The sequence below is a fragment of the Triturus cristatus genome, chromosome 4_2 (genome assembly GCF_964204655.1).
Source record: "Triturus cristatus chromosome 4_2, aTriCri1.1, whole genome shotgun sequence".
Classification (NCBI taxonomy): domain Eukaryota; kingdom Metazoa; phylum Chordata; class Amphibia; order Caudata; family Salamandridae; genus Triturus; species Triturus cristatus.
In genome coordinates this window covers 737,980,790-737,993,430 of record NC_140586.1, presented here as the reverse complement: position 1 = coordinate 737,993,430, position 12,641 = coordinate 737,980,790, and the positions used below count along the sequence as shown (strand labels likewise).

The following is a 12,641-nucleotide window of genomic DNA, read 5'->3' as shown; positions in this document are numbered from 1 at the left end:
CGTACAGGGAGACGCGGTCCTCCCAGTCGGCCAACCACCGGAGGCCCCGCATCATGGGCTCCCATCGTATCCAAGCCGTGAGCGGCTCAAGCACTAGGGCGAAGAGCAGCGGCGACAAAGGACAGCCCTGACGCGTGCCACGCGCCAGGGGGAAGTCCTCCGACATATGCCCGTTGGCCGCGACATGGGCCAGTGGTTTAGTGTATAGGAGTCGGACCCAGGCACAGAATTTGGGCCCGAACCCCAGATGCAACAATACCGCAAAGAGAAAGGGCCATTCTACCATGTCGAACGCCATTCGTGCGTCAAGGGAAAGAAGCACCGCCGGTTCCTGCAAACGTTCCACCCGGGCCAGCACACCGTGCAGTCGCCTCAAGTTGTGAGAAGTACCTCTGCCGGGCATAAAGCCCGACTGATCCGGGTGCACAATGTCAGATAAATGCGGCGTTAGCCTGATGGCCAACAACTTCGCGAGGATCTTGGCCTCCGCGTTGATCAGCGATATGGGACGGTAAGAGGTACATTGATCTGCCGGTTTACCCGGCTTTGGAATTACCACGATGGTGGCCGTTCGTTGATCCACGGGGAGCTCTCCCATCTGCAGGCTGTGTGTAAACATATTTAGTAAGTGTGGGGCCAGCGTCTCGGATAGCCTCTGATAGAGCTCAATCGGGATGCCGTTTGGTCCCAGAGCTTTACCGGGCTGTAACGCGCCGATAGCCGCCTGGAGCTCCTCCACCGTGAGCTCAGTCTCAAGGGTCTCCCGAGCATCAGGGGAAAGTTTGGGCATCTGCAGGTCTCTGATGTATGTCAGTGCTGTCTCCACCGTCATGGAGGAAGCGGAGGAGTAGACCCCTCGAAAATGCTCTGCCAGGGTGTGCACTATTACTCGCGGGTCGGTCGTCTTCAGCCCCTCGTCAGTGCCAAGTTGCGCAATCCACCTGGCACCACTGTCGCGTCTGTCAAGCCACGCCAGCAGCCTACCCGTTTTATCGCCCACATCGTAAACTGTGTGCCTTGAGGCCTCTAGGCGCTGTCTGACACGCTCTGCGAGGTGCTCCTTATATTTCGTCTGTACCACGTGCAGGTCGCGTGCGGCCGCGGGGGAGGGATCATGGGCCTGGCGAACCTCCGCCGCCCGGAGCTTGAGCTCAAGCGACTGCAGCTCAGCTAATTGTTCACGCTTATACTCCGAAACGACGGCCATTGCCTGTCCCCGTACGACCGTTTTGTATGCATCCCAAAGAACCGCAGGGGAGTCGACTGAGGCGGCGTTTTCTTGGAAGAAAAGTCTTGTCGCCTTCGCTATAGATTTACTAATCTTGGGTAGCCGTATGCAGCCAGGGCGTATCGGATAAATGCGGCGACGCATCAGGTGATAACTAGTGTAATGCAAGAGTATCGGTGAATGATCAGAGATACCTCTGGGTCTACTTTCTATGCTTTCGATATTTTGGAGGCAACCTGGCGAGCCCAGAAAGTAATCAATGCGGGTGAGACTGTTGTGCACCCCGGAGTGATACGTGTAGTGCCGCGCTGTCGGGTGATGCAACCGCCATAGATCTGTTAACCCGATCGCTTCTGTAAAACTCGCAAGGCGCGACACCCCCCCGCCCTTCGCTCGTGGCGGACACCGGTCAGTGAGGTCGTTCATAACAGCATTGAAGTCGCCACCCAATAACACCTCCCCCTCCGGTAGTGTAAGCAGAAATTCACTGAGCGCCGGGAACGCTGCAGCATGCAGCGCAGGTGGAATATAGACAGACACTATGTTGAGGGGCCACCCCTCCCATTGAGTGTGAGCAGCGGCGAAGCGCCCAGACCCCTGAGGGTTGCGTTTTTAACTTCTAACAGAGGATTATGGGTTTACAGTATTCATGGTTGCCACAAAAAGCCTTCAAAACTTAATTAATGGCGAAGCCAGGCTCTAACTCCACTACAGAGAGCAGAAAACCAAGAGTATATTGTCACAATTCCTGAATTACTGATTGGGTTATGCAGTTTAATATTTTGTTACTTGTGCAAATCGATCATCTACTTTCTTGGTATCATGGCATAGGAGGTTTTATTGCATTCTAAATGTCCACAGCTCTACTGCGCCTTTGTAGGTATTTTAAACATTTAAAAGTTAACAGCACTTCTCTACGGCACCTTTGTAGATTTGTTCAGGACTTTCAAAAGTCAACAGCACTATTGCAATCAGTGCTTTTGGTGAAGTGAGCTGGGTAGCTTTGTGGTCAAAATTGTGCGCCTGTGGAATATCAGAAGGGCCTTAAAAAGGATTCCACTCCTTTACTCAAGAAATACCCAGAAAGAGCAGTTCCCTTGCTTCCCTGGGAGCTATAGTTGTCCAGTAATGTGACATAGACAATTCCTTACTGCGTGACCATACCCTCATTCATTTGCAACTTGACGATTGGCACTGAAGGCTTACTGTCATCCACTAAATTTTAATATCAATCGGAAGACTAAAGTGACAACAGCTGGAGATACCTCCAGTACTAGCTGTTGGTGGTTAAGTAATCACTGTTTCTTGGAAAGAGTGGTAGAATGTAAATATGTGGGGACTCCAGTGGATCAGCATTTTGTGTGGAATCCTCAAGCTATGTCGGCTATAAAGTATTTTGGCTACAACTTTAGTGCTTTGCTGCTAAGACGTGTTACTCAAGTGCACCATCTCAAAGCTTTATGCGGTGGCACTCAGCTTTGATTGAATGGGCCCTTTGGCAGAAAGACTTGGAGCAGAGCCAGACACCACTGAACATTCAGAACTGAATGCAAAGCTTTTATGGCTGAGGTGTTGCAGCAAGTGCTTCTGTATAGTGCCATCATGAATAATTGGCCAGGATCTTCTGGCCTTGACTCCTCAGGCCCTTGAATGAATTTTGCTATGTATAGCACTGTATATACAAATGGTGAAATACATTTTATTTTATTTTATGATTAATTAAAATCATCACAAAGAGATACATCACAACACATTTACCACGATTAAACATATGATATTCTTGTATGAACCTGTGAGGATGACCGCACCGGGCGGACTGGAAGTGGGGAAAGACCGAGCCGACCCAATCCGGACCGGAGGCAGGCAGCGGTCTAGCGTTGGCCCAAGCGAGCGGGGAGGAGTTTCCAGACAAAGCAGAAGGGAGAGACTCAAAAGACGCGGAAGGAGAGAACAAGTACGGATGAAGACGGACGGAGTGTACGGAGAGAAGCAGCGAGGCGGAGGAAAACGCGAGCGGAGAGGAGCAGAGAAGACGGAGCCAGAAGAGAGTATTGTATACGGCAACCAAACCCGGTGGGCTGCAGGAGGGAGAAAACGCCCCGGGTCCCGATGCACGGTCCTGGAAACGGGCCGTGGCCTAAGGCGAGTACCCCTCCAAGGATGATTCTGGTGGAGGTGGTGGGGGGGGTACGGGGAGGTAGGGCACTCGGGTGAAGGTGGTTCGTGTTGTAGAATCCTGCACAACCCTTACCACACTTACGAATTGGTGACGATAGCACTGACCAGACCTAAACCCGCAAGGCTAGTTATTGACCCGACCTGTTCTTTCTTTTCCCTCCCCTGCCCATCGAGAGTGCCCGAGAGAGCAAGAGAATCCCAGAGAACCCCGACCTGTCCCGACCCTGACAGCCCGGAACCAGGAATCCAGGAGAGAAGCCATCTCTTTCACCTTTGTGTTGCCTTTCAGCTGTAACATTTTATTTGCAATCCTGACTATTCCCATCCCTCGAGAGTGCCCAAGAGAGCGAGAGAATCCCAGAGAACCCCGACCTGTCCCGACCCTGACGGCCCGGAACCAGGAGTCCAGGAGAGATGCCATCTCCTTCACCTTTGTGTTGCCTTTGAGTTGGAACATTTTGTTTGCAATCCTGACTATACCCATCCATTAAGAGAGCCCTAATAAATCACGTACTCCATATCACGGCTTCTTGTGTTCCCTTACACCCTTCCGGCGGTCCTATCCCTTACAAAGTGTCAGAAGTGGGATTTCCTCCTGTTGTGTCGAACCATGACACAACCCGTGCCCGTAACCGTGGAAAGTATCATCAACCAGCTTGCGGAAGGTCAACGACACCTACAATTGATGTTCGAACAGCAGGTCCTAATCGCCCAGAAGGATAGGGAAGCATTGCAAGATGCCTTGAGAGATCAAGCCGCCCTGCTCACCACAAACCAGCAGGTTCAGGACATGGCAATACTCCGGCTTACGGATGCCATAGTAAGCGCCAGAGTGCACCCCCATGTCCCTGGGTTCTTTCTCCAAAAGTTTCAGGAGGGGGAGGACCCCGACTACTTTTTTACCAATTCCGAAAGGGTTGCAACCACCGCGGCCTGGCCCCAGGAAAAGTGGAGCCAATACATCGCCTCTCTCTTGTCTGGAGAACTCCAAGCAGCCTACCAGGCCGCCGAACCTGCCGGTACAACAGCCTATGAGGAGGTGAAGAAAACCATACTCGAGCGATTGGGGTGCGACCAGGAGTGTTATAGAGCTAAGTTTAGGAAGGAAAAATGGACAGCTGGGGACAACCCGCGTGCCCTGTACTATAGGATCAAGGATCTGGGCAACCGTTGGCTGGCACCCCACGTGTCTAGTATGGAAGAAGTCACAGAAAAGGTCTTCATGGAACAATTCCTGGACGCACTACCAACAACCACCCGTTCATGGGTAAAACAACATCACATCCCAACCTAACATCTACAACGGCAGTGGAGTTAGCATGTGCTTTCCACAGATTCCCAGAGTTCAAGGCTGGTATACCACAAACCCCCTTTTTGGCCCCCAGAAACACACCCAGACCCGATACAAAGCCCCAGGCGGTATCACGCACCCCCCTAGACCTATTCACTCGCCCCTGGTCCAAGTGGGCAAGGACCACAATGTTACCACTGTGCCGAGTGGGGGCACATAGCCCGACAGTGTCCCCATCGAACCCCAGCAGCAGAACCGATGGAGGTGGGGTACTCCAGGGGGCGTATCTATGTAACCGGTAAAGGTTCCCATCAGTACAGGAAGGATGTTCTTTTAAATGGGAAGAAGCAACAGGCTCTTTTGGACATGGGGTGTCACATGACTGTAGTGGACGGAGCCCTGGTATCCCGACCACAAATAAAAGAGAGCGAAAAAGTTCATGTTACCTGCGTTCACGGGGACACTAAAACGTATCCCGTAGCTGTGGTCTTGTTGGAGGTATCCAATGACCCACACCTGAGAAAAATGGGGGTCATATCTTCCCTGCCTGAGGCGGTCATTATTGGCACTGACCACCCCAGATTCTAACAGTATTTGGACGAGACTAAAGGGAAGGACTCAACTTGGTTACATGAGGCCCCTTTCAGCAACAGTGACTTGGAAGGAAAAGCAGGAAACGATAGGAAGAGCAAGAACGAAAGAAGGAAAGAAAAGAAGCAATAAATACAGACACAGACCTCACACCATGTTTTTCCTCTCTCCCTTATAGATCCAGGTGAGACAGCCCCAGTTAGCTTCTGCTCAGCTCAGAGGGAAGACAACACCCTTATACATGCCTGGGAACAGGTGCAGGAGCAAGAACCAGACCAGGTAGGACCATATTTCTTTGAAAAAAAGGGTTTACTGTACCGGTCTGTAAAGGAGGGGAACACTCAAACACATAGTTAATCATACCCCTTCCGTTCCGTGAGCACATTTTAAACCTGGCCCGCAACCAAACAGGGGGCGGACACTATGGGAAAGAAAGGCACTCTGAAGTATCTCCTCAATAGGTTCGACTGGCCTGGGGTATATAGGGATGTGGCAAAACACTGTGCGGCCTGTGTGAGATGTCAATACACGGACCCCGAAGGAATAAGAAGGGCCCCCCTGTTTCCCTTGCCTTTCATAGACGTCCCCTTCAAACGAGTCGGTATAGACCTGGTAGGCCCTCTCCCTCCCTCAGCCAGAGGTCATAAACATATCCTGGTCATTGTGGATTATGCGAGCAGGTATCCGGAGGCCTTTTCTTTATAAACAATGACCACCCCTGCCATTGCAAGGGCCATGATTAATTAGTTCTCCCGGGTGGGGTTTCCATCAGAAATACTCACCGACCAAGGGACCCCTTTTATGTCCCGCTTAATGGCACAGGTTTGTGAGATCTTGGGTATCCTGCAAATTCGGACTTCTGTCTATCATCCCCAAACGGATGGTCTTGTGGAGCGCTATAGTAAGACTATCAAACAAATGCTACGCAAGGTCATCTCAGAAATGGGGAAGGACTGGGACCAGAAGTTACCCCTAATCCTCTTTGCCATAAGAACCCATGAGCAAAGATCAACTAGCTATTCCCTGTTTGAACTGTTGTTCGGAAGAAAACCCCGAACACTACTAGACATGGCGGCAGAGCAGTGGGAAGGGGAAGACGAGGAAGGCCAACCCCAGACAAAATATGCGGCTGATCTGAAATCGGCAGTCACTAGGATATGGGGGTTGGTACATGAGAACATGGAAAAAAAACAAAGTATCCAGAAATGCTATTACGATTGGAACAGCCAGTTAAGAGAACTCACCCCAGGAGAGAAGGTACTACTCTTACTCCCTTAAACAGATAATAAGTTATTGGCACAATGGCAAGGCCCCTATGTCATTGTGAAGAAAATAACCCCGGTCACCTATAGCGTTCTGCAACCCCTGTGGGCTGGGGGTAAACAGATTTACCACGTAAATCTTTTAAAGAAATGGGAAGAACCCGATTCGCTTACTGGTACAAGACAGTCCGCGCTTTTAGTAAGCACCGAGAGACCCCTCGAGATCTCCACAGCAGACACTTGGAAAATCCAGAACAAGAGAGCCCCCACTGGGGACATATTGTCCCCAGAGCAACAGACTCAGTTGCTTACTATGCTGGAACAGTTCCCTGGCCTTTTCTCCTCCACACACGGGTTGACCACCATGGTTCAGCATGATATTATTTCTTTAGATCAGACCGTCATAAAACAGAAACCATACCGAATTCCAGCAGCAAGAAGGGAGGCCGTGGAGAAAGAAATAACAGCTATGCTAGAGGCACGTATCATAGAACCGTCCACGAGCAATTGGTGCTCCCCGATAGTGATTGTGCCGAAACCGGACGGAAGTCTGCGTTTCTGTATTGACTTCCGTCAGGTAAACAACATCACCAAGTTAGATTCATATCCAATGCCTAGAATCAATGAACTAATCGAACAACTAGGAAGTGCCAAATACATGTCAACCCTTGATCAACCCCCTCGGGTCTTTACCAGTTTAGAGTACTCCCTTACGGCCTCCATGGGGCACCAGGAACCTTTCAGCGGTTAATGGACCGCTTGCTGAGGTCCCATACAAAATATGCCGCCGCCTACTTAGACGACATGGTGGTCTTCAGCCCAACCTGGACGGACCATTTGAGGCACCTGACAGCTGTATTTTCGGCCACCCAAGATGCCGGTCTCAAAATAAATCCAAAGGTCACTGATTCCATACAGTATCTCGGGTGCACAATCCAGAGGGGACTGATTAGACCTCAGATAAACAAAGTCGAAGCCATCAAAACAATCCCTACTCCCAAAACGAAACGTAACATACGATCCTTCCTTGGGTTTATTGGCTACTATAGAAGGTTCATCCCGAATTTCTCTTCCCTAGCCAGCCCCCTGTCCGATCTCTTGACCAAGACCTACCCATCCCGAGTAACCACCTGGACTGACATACACGAAAGCAGTTTTCAAGCTCTAAAGAAAGCCATCTGTACAGCACCTGTTCTACACTGCCTTCCAATGACAGTGCATCCTCAAAACTGATGCTTCTGGTCTTGGACTGGGTGCCGTACTATATCAGCCTGACTCAATGGGTGATCTTAGGCCCCTTCCTTACATCAGCCGGAAGTGGTTCCCCCGGGAGGTGCACTACTTGAGTATAGAGAAAGAGTGTTTGGCGATTAAATGGGCAGTTGAAGCACTTCAATATTTTTTGTTGGGACGCCCGTTTATTGTACTCACTGACCATGCCCCCCTCACTTGGCTTGTGCAGCACAAAGACTCGAATCAACGTATGCTCAGGTGGTTTTTAGCATTACAACCTTTTTCCTTCCAGACCATGCATATCCCAGGCACCCGTCAAGTCTGTGCAGACTACCTGTCCAGGAACCCCTTCACTGAATGGCCCCAGCGTCCTTTCCTAAGGGGGGAGATCTGTGAGGATGACAGCACCGGGGCGGACCGGAAGTGGGGAAAGACCGAGCTGACCCAATCGGGCCCAGAAGCAGGCAGCGGTCTACCGTTGGCCCAAGCGAGCGGGGAGGAGTTTCCTGACAAAGCGGAAGGGAGGGACTCAAAAGACGCGGAAGGTCGGGAAGGAGAGAACAAGGACGGAGGAACACGGGCGGAGCAGAGAAGACGGAGCCAGAAGAGAGTATCGTATACGGCAACCAAACCCGATGGGCAGCAGGAGGGAGAAAACGCCCCGGGTCACGATGCCACGGTCCTGGAGATGGGCCGTGGCCTAAGGCGAGTACCCTTCCGAGGATCATTCTGGTGGGGGTGGTGGGGAGGTACGGGGAGGTAGGGCACTCGGGTGAAGGTGGTTTGTGTTGTAGCATCCTGCACAATCCTTCCCACACTTACGAATTGGTGACGGTAGCACTGACCAGACCTAAAACCCACAAGACTATTTATTGACCCGACCTATTCCCGACCCTGATGGCCCGGAACCAGGAATCCAGGAGAGAAGCCATCGCCTTCACCTTTGTGTTGCATTTCAGTTGTAACATTTTATTTGCAATCCTGACTATTCCCATCCCGAGAGAGTGCCCGAGAGAGCGAGAGAATCCCGGAGAACCCCGACCTGTCCCGACCCTGATGGCCAGGAACAAGGAGTCCAGGAGAAAAGCCATCTCCTTCACCTTTGTGTTGCCTTTCAGTTGGAACATTTTGTTTGCAATCCTGACTATTCCCATCCATCAAGAGAGCCCTAATAAATCACGTACTCCATATTACGGCTTCTTGTGTTTCCTTACGCCCTTCCGCCCTTCCGGCGGTCCTATCCCTTACAAAACCATACAACATTGTGGGATCACTCGACTATTCGATTTAGAGCTAGAACACACAAAATTCAATAAAATTAAAAATAAAGCTACATTTGTTCTGGCCTGTAGAGAAAAAACATGCAGGTTGCATCAAAGTGCCAAGTGTTTATAGACATTATATGTGTAAACGTTCATCAAAGTTAGCGATGCGTCAAAGTGCCATGTGAAATTATTGGACAGTCCAATGAATACCAATACATATAGATTTCATCAGGATAAAAATAATGCTGCATTGATCTTAGCCCATACAAAGTGCCAGGTGCTTAAAAAAACATTATATACATAAAGACAAAGCTACATTTGTTCTGGCCCGCAAAAACAACATACCGATTACATGAAAGTGCCAGATGCTTATAGACATTATACGCGTAAAAGTTCATCAAGGTTAACAAAGCGTCAATAGCACTGTGTTAGGCCTGCATTTATTTGTTGAAAGTCAAAAAAGCACATGGCTTAGACCCCTGCTCAAATATTTGAACCAGTGGCTTCATTGGCACGACTAAATGCTATGACATGGGAACAAGGTGGAGACTGCGTCATTGCAGTGTTTTCTTTGCTTATTACAATTAAGTTCACTGGATGATGTTACAGTTTTTAAAGTAAGAAAATAAAAAGTACAGGCTTTACCTTGCAACGAATGTCTTTACTGATCAAGTGGTTCTTGTCTTTGTAGTTAAAGATAACATGAACTTTCTTGTTTCCTGTTCCACAAATATCAGGACCTGGAAAAAGAGGATGTTTTAGTGAATCCAACACGTTTCATACGTAAATAAAATAATCACTGTATCACAGAAGCACTTTTTATTGCAGTATTTTAGACTTGTAAAGCTTTCACAATAGAATTCATCCAGTAGCGCCTGCTACTGGCCAAAATTAATATAACAAGTAAATTGGAAAAACCCCATTCCTGATCTTTCCCTCTCCAGACAAAAGCTGCAAAAATGCTAGGGTGGCAATGGCGGCGAAAGGAGGAATTACCAAAGTGTTTGGGTGTAATTCCCCATTTGTCATGGTACCCATAGAGTACAACCCAGAAAAACATGGCTTTCCTGCATCCTCGAATCACTAATTCCTACGGTGTCGGTAATTTCAAGAGTGACGATAATAGTATTGTATTCTAGGCCCAAACGTAATTCTGGGGAAAAGTGTTTTGTGCATATCTATAGGAAAACTAGACTCTAAAATGTTTAAAAAGTGTTATTAGTTTGTGTTTTTTTATGTTCACCATCATGTAATTCATAAAAGGAACACAAAGGTAACAGTGAGAGTATCATCAGTCAACTGAATCTTGGGTTGACAAAAGCAAGTTTTGAATAATCGCAACTTTTACATTAAACCTGGGGTCTCATGTACAATACCATACATTCATCAGACAGTCGCAGCGCGAGGGTTGAAACATCACGGTAGCATGCTCCTTCAACAAAGTGTAAAGCAATACCACGATCATGCATTCACAGTCTCCATAGCAAGTCAAATGTATGTGGAGAATCAGGACGTTTTTGTGCCATACACCAGTCCATATCTATATTTCCCTCCTCCACTCCTGTGCCAACCACACTCAGATCCACAAATAATTTAAGGTACGTGGACGGGGTCTGCTCACCCCAAACAACACCAATTACCCTACATAGCAATGGAGGCAATGCGGTAGACTGTCGCTCTTACTCTGTTGTAAAACCCCTGAACGTTCAATGCTACGTGTGGTACAAAGCGCCTTCTTGCTCACAGCCCTTACTGCACTGCTCAGGTGGGACCTGTCCATGCTTCAACACATTCAGTTCTAGTGGAATCAATCATGTGGAGAACCTTGAACTAACATCAGATTCTGTCATTGCTTCTCCTGGGTGAACCAACGCTTCCTCCCATCCAGGGGACAATTGCCTCTTTCTCATTTAGTTCACGGTCTAGAGAGTCGCATCGCACAGTTTCTTACTAGTGTCAAAATGCTGCTGTCTGCATGAGAACATTCAGTTAGGTGATTACTATACACATAGTGAAGTCTAACCTAAGGATATCAATAGAATTATTAAGCAAATCAAATTCAACACATAGCTATCCAAACCTGTATGAGCCGAAACAGCTCCAATGTCAAACATACCAAACATGTTCCCTCATCGGGACCCTTCCGGGCATTGAAGAGCTCTCATCCACAGGGGACAGTCCTTGGGAATCGCTTTACTCCACCCTACCAACCATGGCCATTACCGTTTCACACAACAGTAGCACTGGGTTTATAGGCTCCTGGGGGCATATCCTGTATCCTACCAGCATATATTGCTTGCTGGTAACTGCCACTATCTAGAGGGTGTGTCTATCTATCATGAGAATCATGGGAGAGTTCCTGCTGCACACAAACACCCAGTCAGCAAGTACTTCCAATTGTGAAGCCTGGTACTAAACATGCAGGTGTGGTAAGGTAATACCCCCATCATATATACTTTTAGAGCTCAGTGGCTGCTTGAGGGTTTTTTCGTCTTTTACACGTCACTTTGGAGATAGCCTGTAATCAGTGCTTAATTTGTACAAAAGCAAGGGCCCGGGCCCTCGTCAGGAGGCCACTGTAGCTTGCACCACCCACTGCCCCTGCCATCACCACCAGTGACAGAACCAAAACAAACACTAACCATAACCCCCTACAGGTGTGGCAATTAGGACTATTTCAGGCCTCCAAAGCTATAAGAATGGCTTGGGCAGCTGAAATGGCACATTTTTAATGTACATTGAATTAATAAAAAGCTGTTGTGTTTACTTCTAATTTCAACATGCAGCGCCAGCCACCATGCGGTAGTCTGTCATAAGTGCTGGTGTTGGCCATTAAGTGCTGGAGCGGAGCACCGGAAACCACCGGCTCAAATTGACCACGACCTACCATTACAACGCATAATATTAAATTGCATTTAAGGTAAGTATTGGATAGTATTGGGGTAAAAATTACTATTCTAACTCCAGGGGGTGCAACAGTAGGGTAAGTGTTGGATTGCGTTGTAATGGTATGCGTTGTAAAGGTAGTATGCGATGTAATGGAATGCGTTGTAAAGGTAGTTTTTAAACATGCGTTGTAGTGTCATGCGATGTAATGGAATGCGTTGTAGTGGATGTTGCGTTGTAAAAATTTTGTTGTAAGTGTAGTGCGTTGTAATAGTTGCGTTGTAAAGGTTGTTCACCGTGAGAGAAGTGTATATGATAGCGAAGGTTATCTGTGAAGTTCTGGTCTTAGGTATCAGGGATCCTTATGGCATTCCGTTAACGCTTATCACTAGAAAGGTAATAGGTATTCTCTGAGCTTGTTAGAAGGACAGAGCAGAGGTAAGCGCTGCTTTGTTAACGTGTGATATAATTCTGTAGTAGGACAGACTGTTCGCTGTTCTCGGGAAAGACAGAATTCTGTGTGAATGTACTACATTTTCTGGTGTGAAAGTGCGTGAATGAGAAGGCATTCTGGTTAATTGTGAAACTCTTAGGAGCATTCCAGAGAAAAACAGTTAATTGGTGCTTGTTAGAAGGGTAGAGTAGAGAGATGTGCTACTTTATCAACGGAAGTAATGATTCCGTAGTAGGGCAGAGGTAAGCGCTGC

The 12,641-nt window shown here is 48.3% G+C and overlaps 1 protein-coding gene across 1 annotated transcript in view; it reads right to left on the bottom strand.

Moving 5' to 3' along the window:
* Positions 1 to 12,641, bottom strand: part of LOC146834986 (calreticulin-like) — a 185,511-nt gene that overhangs the window by 72,358 nt on the left and 100,512 nt on the right. Inside the window, exon 4 of the mRNA XM_085602644.1 lies at positions 9,694 to 9,788. Coding sequence (XP_085458770.1) covers positions 9,694 to 9,788 — 95 coding nt within the window. The remainder of the gene's footprint in view (positions 1 to 9,693; positions 9,789 to 12,641) is intronic.